Raw genomic sequence first — 19,560 nt, 5'->3', positions numbered from 1 at the left:
AGGTCATTAGGCCATGGGATGTTTAGAAGACTGGCAAGTGACCGTGCTCTATACATATAAGCAGCATCTCTACATGTGTAGACACCCCTAGACAACTGCTCATTTGGACACGTGGGCCTCACCAACAAATGCCCAACACGGTGTTGCTGCTTCTATTTCGATACCTAACTATATACTCCAAAGTCTTCAGAATATAGTTAGCGCTCCACTCCGTTTATTCTCCATATTAATTGGCCTGCCTTGGCTCCTAGTAACATCAGGCTAGATTAATTGGAAAAGTACTCAGTTATCACAGTTATATTCCTAAAAGTGGTTTCTTTAAAAAAAAAAAAAAGATTTTATTTATCTATTAGAGAGCATAAGCAGGGGGAACAGCAGGCAGAGGGGAGAAGCAGACTCCCTGCTGAGCAGAGAGCCCAATGTAGGGCTTGATCCAGGACGCTGGGATCCTGACCTGAGCTGAAGGCAGAGGCTAAACCAATGGAGCCACCCAGGTGCCCCAAGTTGTTTGTTTTTCATAAGGCTAACCTTTGTTAGTTACTGCCCTTGGTAAATGAAAATGGGTTTGCATTTCCTACATGTGTTTGAGGTTTGCTTTTTTTTTTTTTTTTTTGCCCCCTTCAGAAAATCCATTTTTGTGATCGCACTCAAGGCAACAGGCTTTACCCATAGTGCAAACTTAATGAAACAACTATAAATGCTAGTAGGACCCATCCATCTGCTGAAGTTTCTTTCGGTGGCCATCAGCTATAGCCCGTACACCAATGGAACGGGGTAATGTCCCAAACCGAGGTTTTCAGGCACTTAAAGTATGTTCATCCAACCATCCCCCACCCCCAGCCCTCTGTGTGAGACCAGGGCTGTCTGCCACACGGGAGAAGCTGGCAGAGGGCAAATAAGGGGGCCACGGCAGGGTGGCTAGACGGTGCCCCCGCCCCCCTTATTTGACATGCTCTGCCCGGGTGCCCTGAGCTGTCCAGCAAAGGCTCTCTGAATCCCCATGGCCTCCCTTCTTCTGACACCTACACTGATGAAGGACCATGTCTTTCGACAGATGAGTACTTTCCCCTTGTTATAAGAGAGTCTGAGGACTGAGGAAATGCAGAGTCTTGTCCTTGTTTTGTTCTCCGGGTACCAACATCATCCCATTGGTCCTTTCTTGACCCATGTCTCCGTTCTGACCTCAACTCTGAATGTCCCTGCACTGAGATCCAGGTCACCTTCCTCGGGTCAGGGCCTCTTTGCTCAGGACATAACCCCGGCCACCCCCCCAGAAACATCAGGCTCAGGGTGGGGATTGGGGGGTGGGCAGAAGCAAAAAGTGCCCTTCATTTCACATCCACAGCGCATATCCACGGGGCACATCTGGTTGAGCTTTACCCTCTGAGCAAGCAGAGCACACTCATTACTTTCTGCAGCACTCCTCTTCACCAACGCCCACGTCTTAATAAAAGGAGCTGTCGCTTGCAGCTACTTAATGACTCATGGACACAGAACAAGTCAGCAATGGTGGGGAGGTACCCAGGCTTTGAAGTCAGAAAGATCTGGACTGGAATCTTGGCTTTCGCCAATTCACCACTGTTTGGCCATGATCTTCAACCTGTCGGATACTCAGATCCCTGTCTACAAAATGGAGCTCTTAAAACTACCACATGGTGAGGTTGGAATAAATTAGGTAATATATGTGAGGGCCACTGGAATTAAAATAGGAACAGGATTCAAATCAGGGCCTGGAAGTCAATGAGGTGAGACTGATGGCTCAACCTGGTATCTGGGGGATCTCATTAATCACACGGAAGACCTGTCCCCACCCCACCTTCATTCCTGCCACACATCCGTCTGAGAGGGACACTAGATTCTTAGAAGCTTTAGGAAATTACTAGCTTCTTTCCAAATGGAAATATGACAATGATCAAAAAGACCCAGCAGAGAGTGCAGTACTAAGAGGAATGAGTACAGATGGGGGGATTCTTTTCTCACAAAGTCAAGTCTTTGGAACAACCCCAAAATGGTTCCAACATTCTGAACATTGTGCTTTGAGGGTCTTGCCCTATGAAGTTTCATTACTGTTATATCTCATGGGCAAGGCTGCATCATTCCCTACCATGCTTTCGCTTTTCATCTAGATGGAATGAAGAACAGAAGATGGATCGGGGGAAAAAAAAAGACTAAGAAAAAGGAAGATATCTGGACTGGAGGCCAACTCCAGAAGTCCCCACTCTGAGTTTAGAGGACAAGTGTCTAATGTTTACTCTCATCATTTGGTGCTTTCAAGTATTTTCCTCCCAAGTCTAGAAGACATGTCTTGGCTCTGGGCTTCAGAGGTTGCTGGGATCCAGCTGACATTTCTGATCGTTGGGGTCAACAGATATAAGCTACCAGCTGTAGTTGGTGCCTGAACAGCCTCTCATTCTGTAGGAGTCACAGGAAACCAACTGATATGGGCTCTTTCTGTTCTGTCTTTGGTGATGGAAGGGGTGTGTGTGTGTGTGTGTGTGTGTGTGAATGAGAGAGACAGAGAGAGAGAGAGAGGATGAAAGTTCTTATGTGATTTGCAGAAGGATCCTGAGCGCCAAGGAAGAACGTGAGACTTCTCGGCCACCCACCCCTGCTGACTCAAACCACTAGACTGCACTTGTCTCTGGGACTGATAAGCATCACTTGGGAGGCCTGGGCTTTGCCGAAGCACTTCAGAGAAAGGAATGGTTGGCATGGGCCAACGCGGTAGGATGTGAAGCAACAGCTGGTATGCCAGCCAACACTGGTTGCTCAGAAATATTTTGCAGCTCGTCCCGGGCCTGTCTGCCATCACTCACCAGAGGTCATTCTGCCCACCAGCGACGGATCACCTCACCCTTGTACAAAGAACGACATTCCAGCAATGAAAGGTGTCGTAACATAATTCCTAAGGGGAATTTTATCATCTCTGATTTAATTTGGGAAACTTTGAGAGAATTTAACCTTTACACAAGTGTTGGCCAGTGAACGGTATGTTGGATTAATGATGATAATAAAAGATAGCACATTATCTCCTGAAGCAATTTCACACACATTGTGTCACTGGGCCAATCAATACTTTCTGAATTTCCTTCCTCATTCTCTAATCAGGGAAGCAAACCAGGAGCAACAGAAAACTTAACCAGGAGCAACAGAAAACTTGCCCAGGGTCACAGAACTAGAAAGAGAGTCCCTGGATTTCAAGGTGGGAGACTTGTTCCTCGCCTGCCTCTGTGGGTTGAGGAATTGGTTCCTGCGAGAAATGGAAGGGCTCTTGAGCCTCTGTGAGCATTCAAAGTATACTGGGGGAAGGTTCTCCCGCTCCTGGGTGGATGTGTATCTCCTCCCATCCCCCAGGGCTCACTGAGAAGGACAGCTGAAACTTCCCTACCTGGTTTGGCCTTTTAAAAGACATGTCCTAAAAAATAAACAAACAAACAAACAAACAAATAAATAAATAAAAGACATGTCCTGTTAATAAATGATCTTTGATCATTAGTTTCTGAAGTTTACTTGTTGCATCAGAGGGCTGATCTGTAAGCCTGGAGAATAAGGCTTCTCCAGCTACACAGTAAGACTGTTTTCAAGAACGGGGGAGAAGAGTCCCGATAACTGGCCTCTTGAGTTACCCAGGAGACCCTCAATGCAAAGAATGAGCATGGGATCTGGGGTGGGAGGGTTTGCCAGACCTCAAACAGCTAATGTACTAATCTCAGGGTGAAAGATACTTTGTTTTTTCTCCTTTCAAAACTGTGCTGTCAGGGTGTGAGGGGTCTGCCCACAAGAGGAATTGGCAGTGGGGTTCAGGAGGGCTGCCAAGGTCTCTACCCCTTACCATCCCTTCCCAAACAATGCAGAGGATGGAATCGATGTTTTAAGGTTTGGGCTTCCAACTCCTGCAACCGGAGGGCAAAATGCTGACACCCACCCACGGTCTCAATCTAAAGCATGAGTCAAAAGGCTTTGGCCCTGTTTCTTTTGATGTAATCGGGCTTCAAATCCCTGTGCCAATGTCCATCATCACGAGGAAAGCCGTGGAATGCTCCCATTATGCCTAACAACAACACAAAAACCTCCACTCTGTGCCCACTCACCCCAGAAAATGACCAAAAAAGGGGGTCAGGAAGAAGATTTAACAGAGGAGAAAAACGTGTTACAAAGAAGAAAGTGACAGCTACACGGGCAGGGGCTCAGATTTGAAACTGAGTTATGAGTTGAGAGATTGTTTCCTCTTCTCCTGTTTTCTTAACTGTCTCTCTCCTTCCTCCCACTCCCCTTCCCAAGCCAGGGAGAGAGCGACTCATCCAGGCAGAAGAAGTGGCCAGGATCCAAGAGGGCACCGATCTGACGAATCTTGGCCCAGGAAAGCCGGGGTCTGGCCACCTCCTTGCCCCCTGAGAACTCATAGGATGGGACAGAAAGTCCCTATGGGCCACGGCCAGTCTCCCTCCACAGCTCTGTATCCCCTCCTGCCCGGAGCCAGCAGGATCCTTGGGAAGGTGCTGGACCCACCCTGATGGGGCTCCTCACCGGAGAACTAATGAATGACACAGGCTCGTGGCGGGAAGGCAGGCAGCGGCTGCAGGAAGAGGGGGCTGAGTGTTGACATAAGCCGTGTGTGAACCAAGGAGACGTCATTCTCCCACCCGCCAGAAAATGCACCTGTGTGTCTGCACTTGGGCTGGGTCAAATCTCCCTTGGAGGATGACTGTTTACTAAGGCCCGAGGCTCCAGGTCTACTTTAGGGAAACAGGGTTGGGTGCCTGTGTGTGTGGGTTTTTTTTTTTTTTTTTTTTAATGTTTCCAGTTCTGACTGTTTTAAAAAAATGGAGCTGGCAGTTGGAAAAGCCTGGAGCGCTTTCACAGCAATTATCCTAAACAGTTAGATGGTGTCTATTAATTGCAAACGGTTGCTTTTTCCTTTTTTTTTTCCCCCTCAAAAAGAAAACAATATGCCACTGTTTAAACCGTAAAGGGCTTGACAGCCTGTTCCCAGGAGAGGTTCCTGAGGTTTGGAAGCATGCTCCAAATTCCTCAAAAGGGCCCTACCTGGCTAGGGTAAGTGGTTTGCGAGGCTGCATCCGTTGGGATGGGGCCCCTTGACCAAGTTGCGTGGAACGTGCCTTCTGGAAGGGCCTGTCTCCTTCCTCCCTCCTAGCATTCTGAAAGGCCAGTCTGTACCTGCACACATCCCAGGGTGAGGGCCGCGGCACCCCTCCCCCCCAATTCAATCCCCAATCCCTCAGCTAGGACACGTGGGCTCTGGCGTGCCCTCGGGCAAGCCTGCGGCTTGGTGAAAGGTCTGCTCATTGCACAGTCCCTCCCAGTCCCCAGAAAAGGACTTACCTTACTCTGCTTTCTGTCCAGGTAGAATTGGTGTTGGCTAATGGCCATAGCCCAAATGGACTTGATCAAAGCTGGACATGCGTACCACGTATGCACTGCGATGCCACTGTGCCCAAACGTCCTCCTTGTCACTGAAGCCCTGCGACAGCAAGAATCACAAGGTTCAACTAGGTTTATGATGCGGGACTCCAGTGACTGGGTGACAGCTTTTGCTGAAAACGTCGTGGGATCTAAAATCCCTGGCATAAAGGGGACAGATGAACATGCATGCACTCATACGCATGCATACACATACACACACTCTTAAGGAAACTAGCCAGCATAAGTCATCTTTTTAATTGTTTAGTAAAGATTGTATATATTTTCTTTATCCATTCATCAGTCAATGGACATTTGGGCTCTTTCCACAATTTAGCTATTGTTGATAATGCTGCTATAAACATTGGGGTACATGGGCCCCTTCCAAATAGCATTTTTGTATCCTTTGGATAAATACCTAGTAGTGCAATTGCTGGGTCTATTTCTGACTTTTTGAGGAACCTCCACACTGCTTTCCACAGTGGCTGCACCAGTTTGCATTCCCCCAACAGCCCATGAGGGTTCCCCTTTCTCTACATCCTCACCAACACCTGTTGTTTCCTGAGTTGTTAATTTTAGCCATTCTGACAGGTGTGAGGTAGTATCTCATTGTGGTTTTGATTTGCATTTTCCTGATGATGAGTGATATTGAACCCCTTTTCATGTGTCTGTTGGCCATCTGGATGTCTGCTTTGGAAAAGTGCCTATTCACGTCTTCCGCCCATTTTTAAACTGGATTATTTGTTTATATTTCTTTATATATTTTGGATACTAACCCTTTAACTGACATGTCAGTTGCAAATATCTTCTCCCATTCCTTCAGTTGCCTTTTACTTTTGGTGATTATTTCCTTCACTGGGCAGAAGCTTTTTATTTTGAAGAGGTCCCAACAGTTCATTTTTACTTTTGTTTCCCCTGCCTCCTTGTACAATGGAATACTACTTGGTGACCAAAAAGAATGAAATCTTGCCATTTTGCAACAACGTGGATGGAACCAGAGTGTATTATGCTAAGTGAAGTCAGAGAAAGACAAATACATGATTTCACTCATATGTGGAATTTAAGAAACAAAACAGGAGCAGAGGGGGAGGGAAGGAAAAAGAAGATAAAAACAGAGAGGGAAGCAAAGCATACAAAACTCTTAAAATAGAGAACAAACTGAGGGTTGCTGGAGGAGAGGAGGGGGAGGAGCTAAATAGGTGATGGGCCTTAAGGAGGGCACTTGGTGGGATGAGCACTGGGTTGTATGTGGGTGATGAATCACTGGATTCTGCTCCTGAAACCATGCTGCACTCAATATTAACTAATTTGAATTTAAATTAAAAAGTTATATATATTTAAGGTGTACAAGAGGAGTTGATATATACCCAGTGAAATGATTATTACTGTCAAGCTAATGAATGTATGTCATGTCTTCACATATCTGTGTCATGAGAGCACCTGAGATCTACCCTCTTAGCCCATTTCCATTATTCAGAACAGGGTCATTAACTACAGTCCCCATAGCTCTGTAGGCTTATTCTACATAACTGGAACTTTGTACCTCTGACCAACATCCCCCCGCCCCATTCCCGCTCTTCCCGGGCCCATATAACCACCTTTCTACCCTCTGCTTCTATATATTTGACTTTTTAGATTCCACATATGCATGAGATTATGCAGCTTCCCCCCACCCCCACCCCGCCCGTGTCTGGCTTATTTCTCTTAACATAATGTCCTCCACGTTCATCCACATTGTTGTAAGTGGCAGGATCACCTTCTTTCTTACGGCCGAGTAATATTCCCTTGTATATATACACACCACAATTTCTTCATCTATTCATACCTCAATGAACACTTAGATCATTCCCATAACCTGGCTATCATGAATAATGCTATTCTTTGGATTTTCTGTCTCCTTGGGGTTCAGAATTGGTCCAAGCCTCTGCCTCGTCTGGGATAAGATGGGTCATTCTAGGTCACTGGACGGTCCTTTCTGAGCTTCAGATCCTGGCGTTGGGCCAAAACAAACTTGAGAAACAGGAAAAGCCTTTGACAAAGTCCTTTATTAAGCAGGCGATGCTGCCTATGGTGAAGGATAAGTAAATTCTGTTCTAATCACCACCACAGGCTGCAGCCTGCAGGAAACCTCGAGGGAGCCCAGACTTCTTAAACTGCTCTAACTCACTGTTCCTTGAAAGAGTTGGTTATCAATTTCAAATTTGGTCGAAGGGCAGGTAGGGTATAAAGAATCCAGAGAGAGGCGGCAGAAAGGAGTCCAGCCAATCTTCCGCACCAACCCCACCTCCACACACACGTTTACAGAGTAGATAGGGTGTGGATCTGCCTGGGGTGCAGAGAGGCAATCAGACTGTAAAAATGAAAACTGGAAAGTGTGGGTCCCAGCATAATTTGCCATATCCATGGTGTCAGGGGGGGAAAAAGTGACATGATCATGCTTTCAGTGATGTGCATTCCATGGGATAGGCAGGTAATTTTGCAAGTGAAATCTGAGGATGCGTGTTTGCACTGCATGTCTATGTGTGCGGGGCAAGGTGCTGGGGTGGGGCCTGGGGTATCTGATGCGAACATCAGGAGAAAAAAGTGTTCTCTCAGGTTAAGATACCTAATTTGGAAGAAACCTGGGGTAGGCAGGCCTCCTGAATAACTTTTTTATGGCATTTTTCCCTGGAAGAAAATCCAGAGCTGCTCCAATCATTTCACTTGGGGGCTAAAGACTGAACAGACGGTCTTCTTCAGACCCACATTCAGGGAGAAATTCATATCTGGTGGTTCATTAATGCTACTAATTCCAGGCAAGGTAGTCCTCACTTGGGTTAAAAGTTGGGAGGAAATGCCAGCTCATGAGACAGAGAGTGCACAGTTGAAAATATTGGGAAGGAAGCCGACAAGAGTTAGGAGGAGCACCCCTGTAGCTCTGTAGAAGTGAAAAGAAAATGATCAGAACGCCCACATTGGCTTCTATACCAATGGCTGTTCCTGGGAATAAGCGTGATCCTTTCTCCCAGAAAAGCTGAATTAGAGAGGAAAAGTCACTGGAAGCGTGTTGGAGTAAAGCCTGAGAGTGGTAGGGGCCACATGCTCGTGCTTTTCAGGGAAGGCAAGGGAGGAAGGGTTCAGGATGCCAGCCAGGTCTGGAAGGTTCTGCAGGAGCAGCACATCAGACACCCATGAGAGTCTTCTCCTGTGCCGTTATTCATTTCTCTCTTCTCTGCATCTTTCCCTTTAGGCTCTTCCCAGCTCACCAACTTCTCTGTTTTGCAAAACCTTAGAAATAGAGTATTTGCCAAGCCCAGAGAATCACAGAACCAATGTGGGTATTGAGCTGGAAGTGTGTGTAGAGGAGCACAGACCCGATGTCATCTTCTCTGTCCGTGCCGTGTCCCACCCATGGCCTCTTCAGGGCATGATCCTCTTCCTCACTTGCCATCCCATCACTTCGGTTCTGACTCCATTTCCTGCTGGGACCCCCCCCCCCCCCAATGGGGAGTCAACCAGACTCATCTTCCCTGCTCCAAATAAACCTGGGGAGGTGGTTAGTGTAAGGAGTGCCCTGCGACCCTGGGGAGAGCGCACTTACCTGGGTAGGAGGGTTGGGGGCAGAGCAAAGGCACCAGGCCAAGTAGCTAACCTGCAGCCATCCCCTCTGCTTGCCTGGGTGCACGTTTGGAAAAGGTGTCTTTAAAGCTGCAGCTGACTTGGGTTTCTGCCTCTGACATCTGGGCAGACACTTCCTGGGCCTCCCTCCTCACCTCCCTGCCCACCTGCCTCTAGGCTGGCAGAGGGCTGATTTCTGTGCTTGGCCTGCCTCGGGGGCCTCCCTTCCTGCTTCTCTCTTACACACCCAGACAAAGCCTTCATCCCCCCAAGGGCCTACCTTCAGCTTTAAATCCTAGTCAGGCTTTGAAATTCAGTTCAGAATCCCTCCCTCCCAGAAACTTCTCCTGACCAGCCTGGCTTCTGGCACCTTTGGTATTTATGGCCTGTGCCATCTGGCACTCAGTTCCCCGTGTTTTGTGTGTAGCCTGGGGTAATGCCTCTGAGCTCTGGAGCCAGACTCCCTGGGTTCAAATCCTGCTTGTACTGCTTGCCAGCTTTTTGAAACCCAGAGCAGGTGACTTTGTTTCTTTCATGCCTCAGTTTCCTGCTTGTAGGACAGGAACCTAGCAGCACCTGTTTCCTGGGGTTCCAGTGAGGACCCTATGAAATAATGTATCCCAAGTGTTTACAACAGTGCCTGCCCAGAGCAAATGCTCAATAAATAGCAAGTTCTTTCTGCTTTTCTCCTCAACTGTGCTAGAAGGCCAAAGGACCCAGTCTTCTCAGGACAAAGGACCTCTTTCTGTACCCAGAACACCTAAAATGAGCTAAAAACCCATGTAATAGTCATGTGTGGAGTTTGGACTCTTTCCTCTGTCTTGGGTCTTGGGAAAGTGAAGGGAAGTTAGTATTACATCACGGATACGGTGACAGACCCAAGAACACACATGCACACGCGCGCGCACACACACACACACACACACCATTCAAGGATGTATCCAAGGTGTTTCTTGGAGTTAGCACAATTCCCAACCGAGGATTGTCTGTCTGGTCCTTACGCACAGCTCCTTAGATGATCCAACTCCCTGTTTCATTGTCAGGCAGCCCCTTTCTGCATCTGACTCACTGTGGCAATATTCGTTTCGCTCTTTTCAAACATAGGTTTTGCCTCCCCTCAAATTTCTAAGTCTGATTCCATTCACCTGGAAAAGCGTGGCCGGAGCAGTACTCTCAGCATCTGCCTCTCCCCAGCTTGGCCTGCACAAATGGATCCCTGCTCTGCAGAGGCAGAGTCTCTAGACCGAGAGGCCCTTTGTAGGACCCTGAGAAATGCTGGGCAAGCCTGACTCTGCTAATGTCACCGCCTTCATCTGATTGTGCAGACTGGATCTCTACAATGTTCTCCACCTGCTGGTGGTGCGGTGACTGTGGGGTGTGGGCCGAGCACTCTTCCCCTCCGCGGGAGTGGCTGTTTCACACAGATTACATGGTGGGGCAAAGTGGCATGTCACCTCTGCTGGGTTATCGCTGGTGGCAGGAGCAGAGACACTGCACAAGCTCAACCCTCTGACTGGGGGGCCAGCGTCTTGTTCTCTCTGAGCTCTCTGGGAGGCAAAGAGTTTGTTTCGGGTGCTTGGAAGCCATGCGTGAGCGGAGCGGGGCCATGTCTCTTTGGCAGGCCAAGGCTGGGGTCTCAATGGTGCCTAAACATCCTGTTTGCTTCTCTACAGAGTCTGACCTTCTCATGGTCTTCCTAGGGCCACCTTCTTGTAAATTCATTTTGGACTTCTTGAAAGCAATTTATCCTTAGGTGTCAGGCCTGTTTTCAGGGAGTTTTGGTCCTGTTTCTGGGCTGCCTCTAAGTCTAAGACTGCTAGCAGACAAAGAGAGGAAAAGCAGCCGGTATGTGCCGCCCGAGAACCTTCCACGCAGGGCTCGCTGCATTCCAAACCGGGACCCTATTGTTTGGCATGTGACTTAGAGAACACTGGTTTTCACACTGGTGCTCCCTAGGACACAGCCTTACGTGGGCAGAAAACGAAGTCTATTTCTTTCACATCCACCCACAACACTAACACCCTAAAATTACAGCTCATGGAATCAAACAGTTCAACACAACTTCTTTAGGTATAGATTCCTTTTGATGCTGACTGTCCTCCCCGAAATATTCTCAGAAGCTCTGACAGGCCATCCTTCAGACTCTTCACTGGCAAAAGCTCCACTAAAAGGACTCAGACTACCACCCGGTTTCATTTGGTGTTTGTCACCAAGTGCCATCCATCTTCCCTAGAAATGGCCCGGCATACAAAGACAACTCCACACATGGACACTGAACACGTGTAGCTAGATGAGATGATCACGGAATTGCCAATCCCTCTCATGCGTGCACACACACACACACACACACTCATGCACATATACCAGCAAAGCACACTTGAACCCACCACATCTATCAACATACTTAGTTACAAAACAAAGCTTTGCCATCAGATTTGAATAGACTCCCCAAGGGCAACCAGCCTCTACCCCTCCTCTCCCTGCACCCCCCCTCTCCAAAATGGACAATGACAGCCAGAAAATAGTAATATAAATAATATGCCGGGTGGGCCAGACACTCCCAGAAGAAAAGGACTTTTCCAGCTTACCTGCGGGGGTCATGAACTTCCACGGAAAACTTCTTCTCTCTGAAATACAGGTTTTCCAACTGCCTCCATTGGAATATCTGGACAGAAAACAATGCGGTTCACGTTCAAAAGTGGTTGGCTCGCGGCTCTCTAGTCCTCTCTTTGCCGCTTAACTTCTCTAGCTGGCAGCTTCCTTATCAAAACAGACACCGCACAGTTGTTTGCAAGTCCTCCGCCTCTTGCTTGAGACACACACACACACACACACACACACACACATGCACACAGGCGCGCGCGCGCGCGCGCACACACGCCGCTCTCCAATTCAAAGCCGGCAACGTGGGTGTGGATTTTCCTGCAGGTTTCTTAACGGGAACAAAAAAACAAGTTCTTCTGGAGTCGGTCCCCTCCGCTCTGCCTTTGTTGCGTGCCCCACGAGGCTGCCCTCGGAGGCGCGGGGCGGGCGGGGTGCAGGGCAGCTCCCGGAGGGGCGCGGGAGCCGTGGGCGCCGAGCGGCGCTCAGCTTCCTCCCTCCAGTGCTGAAATGGGAAGGCGGTCAAATTCCCAGCCTCCCATCGGGACTCCACTTCCTGCCTACTAATGTGCAAGAGCTCGGGACTCGCCCCGGTGATTGGGCTCGGGAAGCTTCCCCGAGAAGGGCGGGGGCCGCTGGAACCCTATTTCAGGGTAGGCAACTCCGGATAACAGCCGGCCGAGCCCCTGCCTCCTGCAGCACAAAGCACAGCCGGAGTCCGGCTGCAGGCGGGAGCTGCAGCCAGGGGCCTGCTGCCCTGGTGGGGGGGATGGGGGGTGGGGAGTGGGGGGGAGTAGAAATGAGGCCGCTTTGCAAAGTGGGAGGGAGAGAGTTCCTGCCACTGCCCCTTGAGTGCCCTCGGGCCTGGTGGGCACTCCTCCTCCCACCAGGGAGCCGGTTACCGAAGAAGCTGACTGCAAGGTCTGGGAGTGATTAGGGCAGCAGCTCTCTGGGAGGGGGTTCCTTTCATCGGAAGGGGGAAGAAAAGTTACTTAACCTTCTGGAAAATGTCAAAAGAGGTTAAAGTTACGTGCACACACGTTCGTATTTCTATTATTTATGCTTACATTCGATGCAGAGCGCAGCCCCTTCTAGCCACCTAGAATCTGGGTCGATTTTGACCCAAGTAGGGTAAAACAGGAATCCTGTGCTTCTTCGGCCTGGGAGCCGCGGATTCTTTGCTCATGTGCTTTGTAGGGTCTCATCCTGGCCCCCGGGGTTCTCGCAGCTGGGGCTCCTGGCGCTCCCTGACCTACTCACATGTTCTCTTTAAAGAGGTGACAGCAACATCCCGGTGCCCCATCAGCCCTGCCCTCCCAGACCGAGACACGCCAGCTAGTCAGGGCTTGGCCAAAAGGACTCCACCCCTTTGTCAAACTGGACTAGAAGAAAAACTGTTTCCAGAATGGCTGCATTCTTTTCTTTTCACGACCTGCTCTGCAGAATGTTACAATTATTTTGTCTGCCTAATAGGGAGGAGGACATTTACTACTTTCTACTCTTTGGTCCACAGCTCAGAGAACATTTTGCTCTGAAGCCCAAGGGAAGCTGTGCTTCTCTTTTTTGCCTTTAGCGTCGGTTCCAAGCGGGTAGAGAGACATTCCAAGGAAGGCGAGTGACCCGAAGCCCTCCCATGGCTCCCACTGCTTTGTGTGAGGTCACGGATGAAATGCCACCGGAGTAGAGCCCATCACTCAAGTCGCAGATCTGAGTCTCACGCTCCTATTGGATGCTCTGCTAAGCTGAATCCCTCAGTGAAACACCTTCAGCTCCTCTCTGACCACTTTTCTCCCCCGTTGTTAGATATTTATAGACATTCGACCTGAACTTAGCCACAAACACAAAAGCGCCACAACTAACCACCGATCTCCTAAACTGGAGGTAGTATACAGGCCACAGTGCCCAGGCACAGCTGCCCTGGAGCCTGACCGCATCTGCGGGAGTACAGGGTGCCCTACATCCAAGTCCTCTCACCTGAGGCAAGTGACAGCATTTCCTTGAGCTTTCTAACATCTCACCTGGGCACTTTGTTTGAAGCCCCCTCCCACTGGGTGGAGAATCCCAGAGCCCATGCTCAGAAGGGTCGGTTCCCTGGCCACCTCCTCCCTCCCACTCCTTGGAAAGCAGAAGGCAAGGGCAACCTCCCTCAAGGTGCTGCGGAGAGCCGCACCTCTGCCCACTCCCGGCTCCGCTGTGGTCCCTTTGTCCTCCCGCTCCTGGCACTGACCCTGGTGGCGGGTTCCTAGTGTCTCTAGCATGCTACATGCTTGTAGACATTTTCCAACAAAGGGCAGAGCAGGGGCTTTACCTCAGATCTAGTATAAGCAGGGAGTTTGTTTGCAAATCAAACATTAGGAAGGGAGGGTGGGAATGAGGTCAACGAACGGATAGGCTTTTAGGACAGAATTGCATTTGGGCATTAGCAGGGTCCTGGGACCCCAAGAGGTGGTGTTCATGCAGGAACACTAGCCTGGTCTTTTTCACCTCGTATAGGGGGAAATGGGAAGGGCTGGGGTCAGGGTACGAAGGCAGTTAAACATCGCTCCACCTCCCCTGACCTCTCTGTGCATCCAGGCAGCTGTTGGCCACGAGGACCTTTACCCCTTGTGGTAACTGCACTGTCTCTTCATGGAGAGCTAGGTATTTCTGCCCCCAGGCCCTGTACCCCACAGTTTAGAGGCCCAGCCTGCCAACCCCTCTACTCTGAGGCTGACAGAGTACAAGCAGAGTACAAGCTGACATCTTCCAAACGGATGATGCTCGACCTTGTATGCTCTTTGTAAACCGGGTGCACTGGGCTCTGATGTGCTGGTTTTGGAGGCGGTCCCAGCTCACCCAGCTGTCTTAACCCAGCTCCCAGCTAGCTAAATCTGTCAATGTGCTTTGTGAATCCACATAAAGACACATCACTCACACAGACACACACAACCATCATTATAGTTCAGCTAGTTCTCTTATGATTTTGCATGACTTCTATGGCCAATGAGGCCCATGGAGCTAATTAAAAGCTAACATACCGGTTTATCAATAATCAAAGGATTTATTAATTAATACCTAGCAAATCAAGGCCTTTCTAATGCACCTGGGCATCTTTAAAGCTCTGCAAACATCTCTTCTTTGATCTCTTACCATCTCCCAAGAAGAATGAGTGGGAAATTGTCTTCTTGGGGAAAATGAGGCCCAGAGAAATTAGGGGAAACTGCCTTAGGCCACACAGCATGTTGGTGAAGGAACCAGAAACGGGAGTCAAGGGCACTTGGCCCATTACTCTGTGCTCCTTTCCACCTGGGCCCACCAATTAGTGGGAACAGCTCTCACTCACTAATGGCTGGTTAACTTTCTGAGTGGAATGATTTTTACAAATGAGCAACAACGTGACTGTAAGTAGGAAGCAAAGAATCAAGTCTTTCTAGCCCCACACAGAGGCTTTTCATTCTTGTACTACTACCTCCTTCACCTCTTAGAGACCTGGGCTTCCCTGGCTTCCTCTAGAGCAAGGTCTCTGCGTGTTGCGGCTGTCAGTCAGGGACTCACAACCACCAAGAACCAGGAGTGAGGACAGCCTTAATAGTTTGGGCTTGCCCCAAAAACAAAAAGTTAGAGAATCACCACTGTGGGGACCGCGCCTGGTACTTGACTCGGATTTGCAGTTTTGACCAAGATGTGGGATTCCCAAGAGATCATGGGTTCTCTACTCCACTTTCCAATGTAGAAAGCAGGAGATGGAAGAGGTTTCTCCATGGAAAGCCAACAAGAGTGGCTCATAAATACTGCCTTTGAGCCCTCAGTGCAATGGGGTTCACTATAAACAATGAGCAGACCTGGCTACTGGATCCTATTAGCGAGTCTGCTGGATTCCCACATCCTGTGTATCGCAGAGGGTCAGGGCAGAAAACAGCTAATGTCACCGCCTCCAACCCCCCAAGCCCTGCTCTTTCTGAGTGGGGGAAGGCATGGCGGGGCCAAGTGTTTACAGAGTGCTGGAACAGCACACGGGCTAGTGGGCAAGCTCTCAAAATGATGCGGACATAAAGGCCTGACAGGAAGCTTGCTTTCGTGGCTCTGATTCTTGACCAGGACTTCAGGGAGCCGGTCTTCCTCCTGTCCCTGAGGCTGAGTCACCAAGCCTCTTAATGACCTCTGAGTAACTTCCTGCTTCTAGTGGGGGGGGGGGTGCCACTATTCAGAATCCCAGCAGCCATCTGCTCCAGCATCCCCCTTCCGCAGACACAGCAAGCTCAGTGGAGAGAGGTTAGGGGGCTGGCAGAGGTTGAATAAGTAACTGATGTCAGGACTCATCCTGTGACTGGGTTGTCCTGGGCTCTTCCTAACACACCAAGGAGACCTGATGATGAGTGAGAACGAAGTCGCCGCAAGCCGATGGGTAAGGACATGATCAGAAATGATCCCTTCTTCAAAGGCAGTGTCAAGATCCTGCATGCTTTCCAAACATTAGCAAAGAGTTCTCTTATAAAAGGAATCAGACTCACAGCCAGGAATAATCCCCCAGCTCAGAACGAAACACACAAACTACAAAACTCACTTCCTTGTTTCATTTCTGCTCTGTTCACCTTCTAGAAGCAGGGCTTGTCACTCACAACACTTGGTGGGCTGACACATATGACAGGTTTCCTGTCTTTTTTATTTTATTTTTTTCAACAGCAGTTGCATAAGTATTCAATAGACGTTCCTCTATGCTAAAGAAGAAAGCCGAGGCCCTGGGATTTTAGGCCACGTCGAATCCCTACCCCCTTTCCAATCTTTCAAGAACTGAGTGTCTACTCTGTGCCAACCCACGCTAATAGGAAAGGGGAAGGACAGGATGCCTAACGCATGTTTATATTCGTCAGCAGCTCACAATCTAGCTAGAAAGACAAGCCAGACAAAAAATAGACTGTACAGCAATGATACGGCAACGAACTTCGTGATGGAGCTCAAAATCCTCAGGAGGGAATACAGGGGAAAGGAGAAAAAAGGAGTGGGAAATATCAGAAAGGGAGACAGAACACGGAAGACTCCTAACTCTGGGAAACAAACTAGGGGTGGTGGAAGGGGAGGTGGGCGGGGGGTGGGGGTGACTGGGTGACAGGCACTGAGGGGGGCACTTGATGGGATGAGCACTGGGTGTTATTCTATATGTTGGCAAACTGAACACCAATAAAAAATAAATTTACAAAAAAAAAATCCTCAGGAGTTTGAATGTTAGACTCTTAAAACTCTACAGAGGCACCACGTTACCTTATTAAGGTAGTCTCATGCTTCTGCCTCAGATCATCAATATTCATGACCATCGCTTATTCTCTACTGTTTCAGTGTATCGTTTTTAGGAGCAAGAACTCTGGCTTGGAAGTCAAGAGGCCTCATGACAGTCCTGACTCTATGTCCCTCTACAGCTCAGCTGCCTTTACCGTAAAAGGAAGAGTGCATGTGTGCACGCGTGTGGGCATTCCCACACACTATGCATGGGGTAAAGGTCAGTACAGTAAATCCAGGGTGTCATACTGCTACTCCTTGGAATTTAAAAATAAAGTTGCTTGTCTTCACCACCTCCTAGTTCTGGGAGACCGTACAGAATAGCACTGAATAAAAGCATGGTTTTCACAACCATACTGTCTACCGCTTCCTGGCTGTGTTCTGGCAATGTCATTTCTTTGGGTCTTATTTTTCTCATCTTTGAAATTCTATGACTAATAACCAGTTCTTTTCTTTTCACAGAGCTGTTGTATCAATTACTGGATATAAAATGCTTAAAACAGTGCCCAGGACACAGCACTCAAAAAATATTAGTGATCATCACGTTCTCTCCATTCCATCGTGGACACACCAGGATTATTTCTCATGTCAAAATAAAGCTCTGGATACCTATTAGCCTAAAGTACAGGTTATGTAATTTTTTTTTTTTAAAGAGATGGTGAAAATGGTGCCATGGGCATTTTTTTTTTTTAAGGATTTTATTAGAGACAAAGAGTAAAGAGCATGAGCAGGGGGCAGATGGAGAGGGAGAAGCAAACTCCCCACTGAGCAGGGAGCTGGACACGGGGCTCCATCCCACGACCCCAGGATCACGTTCTGAGCTGAAGGCAGATGCTTAACCCACTGAGCCACCCAGGTGCCCCTGCCATGGGTATTCTAAAAACATGTTTTGAGTTCCTTGGAGTTTTCACAATTCAAGCATAAGCCTAAGTGGGCTCTTGTTCCCTGCCCTTCAGCTGGTGTTTGCTATATTCCCTTTGGGCTCCTTGGTTCCAATTATTTTCCAGACGATTCCCAGGTTCACTGCAGTTTTGACCAGAGCCTATTTTGACCATTTACCTACTAAACTTATTATCTCAAAACATTCACCCTGGGAAGAAAGCACCCTGCCATAATCCAGCTCAAAATTACATGGAACAGGGCAGCCTGGGTGGCTCAGCAGTTTAGTGATCGGCCCAGAGCGTAATCCTGGAGACCTGGGATCGATTCCCACATCGTGCTCCCTGCATGGAACCTACTTCTCCCTCTGCCTGTGTCTCTGCCTCTCTCTCTCTCTCTGTGTCACTCATGAATAAATAAAATCTTTAAAAAAAATTACATGGAATGGGCTACACTGGGGAGCAAGTCAGGCCCCCCAAAACAGGGAAGCCGTGTTCACAGACCAGGAGCTTCCGAAGTGAACAGGAGGATGGCACTGAAGGAGGGCTCCCTGACCTCTATCTTCTTCTGAGAGGGCCACATACCCAGCAAGGAAAACAATGGCTAATTTTTCTCAGCAGCCAGACGTAATGGAATCAAGATGTCCCTCCGGCTGGCTGCCTACTCCTGTCAGACTCCACAAGCTCTACACTGATTTGGTTAATTCAGTGACAGATGCCCAGAGCACCAGGCCTTGACCCTTTAATGGATGACCTCTTTTTAACCCATCAGGAACCTCTTAGCTTCCTTTGGCTTAAGAGTCATTACTTGGGGCAGAGAAAGAAGGTCAACAAGTACTTAACAGGCCCAGAGAAACAGGGCACTTCATTTTTCCCCATCGGACTATACTGCCTTTTATTTTTCTCTTTGGGTGGGGTGGGGGGAGCTCTATTACATTCTTGTGCGTACTCTGGTCTTTCCGTATAGAAAGATCTTACCATAAGCTTTGGCAAATGTAAAAAACCTTCAAGAGAAGCTGAACGGGTTTTTCCCTTATCCTTGGTCTCCTGTTGGAATTTCTTCCCCTTAGAGTGTGCCCCTGGGGGATGCATCAGGGTTAGTGTTGAATGGAGAAGCTGGCCAGTGATTCATGATAACTGGGTCTAGCTTTTTAAAACTTATTTTTGAGAGAGAGAGAGAGAGAGAGAAAACAAGTGCACAGGAGGCTGAGCTCGAAAATGAGTTGGGGGAGGCGGAGGCAGAGGGAGAAGCAGACTCCTCGCTGAGCAGGGAGCTCAGATGTGGGGCTCCATCCCAGGGCCCTGCGATCATGACCTGAGCTGAAGGCAGATGCTTAACCAACTCAGCCACCCAGTCGCCCTAGCTTTGTTTTTGTTTTTAAAGCAATGAGCTCTGTGGCCCAGTTTCGTGTAGCTCAACCTCTTTGAGTGCCAGGCTTCTTTTGGAAAATCTTCAAAGCTTGGCAGGGTGGTTGGGTTAAATAGGCGGTGGAGACCGAGGGGTGCACTTGGGACAATGAGCACCAAGTGATGTATGGAAGTGTTAAATCACTGTATTGTACACCTGAAACTACTATTACACTTTATGTTAACTAAAATGAAAATAAAACTTTAAAAAAAAAAAAAAGCCCTTCAAGGCTAATCACACCTGCCCTGACTTACGTCAATGGGATGCTTTCACACAGGGATTTAATGAGACATCTGGCACATCTGGAGGGAAAAGGAGGAGCATTTTCACCTGCAATGGCAAAGACCTCTTTCTGGATTGCTGTGAAGGTTTTTGTTTTGATTGCTTTGGGGAAAATCTGTA

General features: G+C 48.7%; 1 protein-coding gene and 1 long non-coding RNA gene across 18 annotated transcripts in view; one reads left to right on the top strand and one right to left on the bottom strand.

The window, feature by feature from the left end:
- Positions 1-19,560, bottom strand: part of FRMD4A (FERM domain containing 4A) — a 739,423-nt gene that overhangs the window by 54,539 nt on the left and 665,324 nt on the right. For all 17 annotated transcript variants that reach the window (XM_072825741.1, XM_072825735.1, XM_072825738.1 and 14 more), the window contains 2 exons: positions 11,607-11,683; positions 5,344-5,482 (listed from right to left, as the gene is read on the bottom strand). In XM_072825741.1, the coding sequence (XP_072681842.1) occupies positions 5,344-5,482; positions 11,607-11,683 (216 nt within the window). The remainder of the gene's footprint in view (positions 1-5,343; positions 5,483-11,606; positions 11,684-19,560) is intronic.
- Positions 15,818-19,377, top strand: LOC140633358 (uncharacterized). The gene is made up of 3 exons (XR_012030974.1): positions 15,818-16,003; positions 16,933-17,092; positions 17,335-19,377. It is a non-coding gene; the product is annotated as an uncharacterized lncRNA (long non-coding RNA).

The sequence above is a fragment of the Canis lupus genome, chromosome 5, assembly GCF_048164855.1.
Source record: "Canis lupus baileyi chromosome 5, mCanLup2.hap1, whole genome shotgun sequence".
NCBI classification, from domain to species: domain Eukaryota; kingdom Metazoa; phylum Chordata; class Mammalia; order Carnivora; family Canidae; genus Canis; species Canis lupus.
Note: the sequence above shows the minus strand (reverse complement) of the source record. Positions and strands in the feature narration are given on the sequence as shown.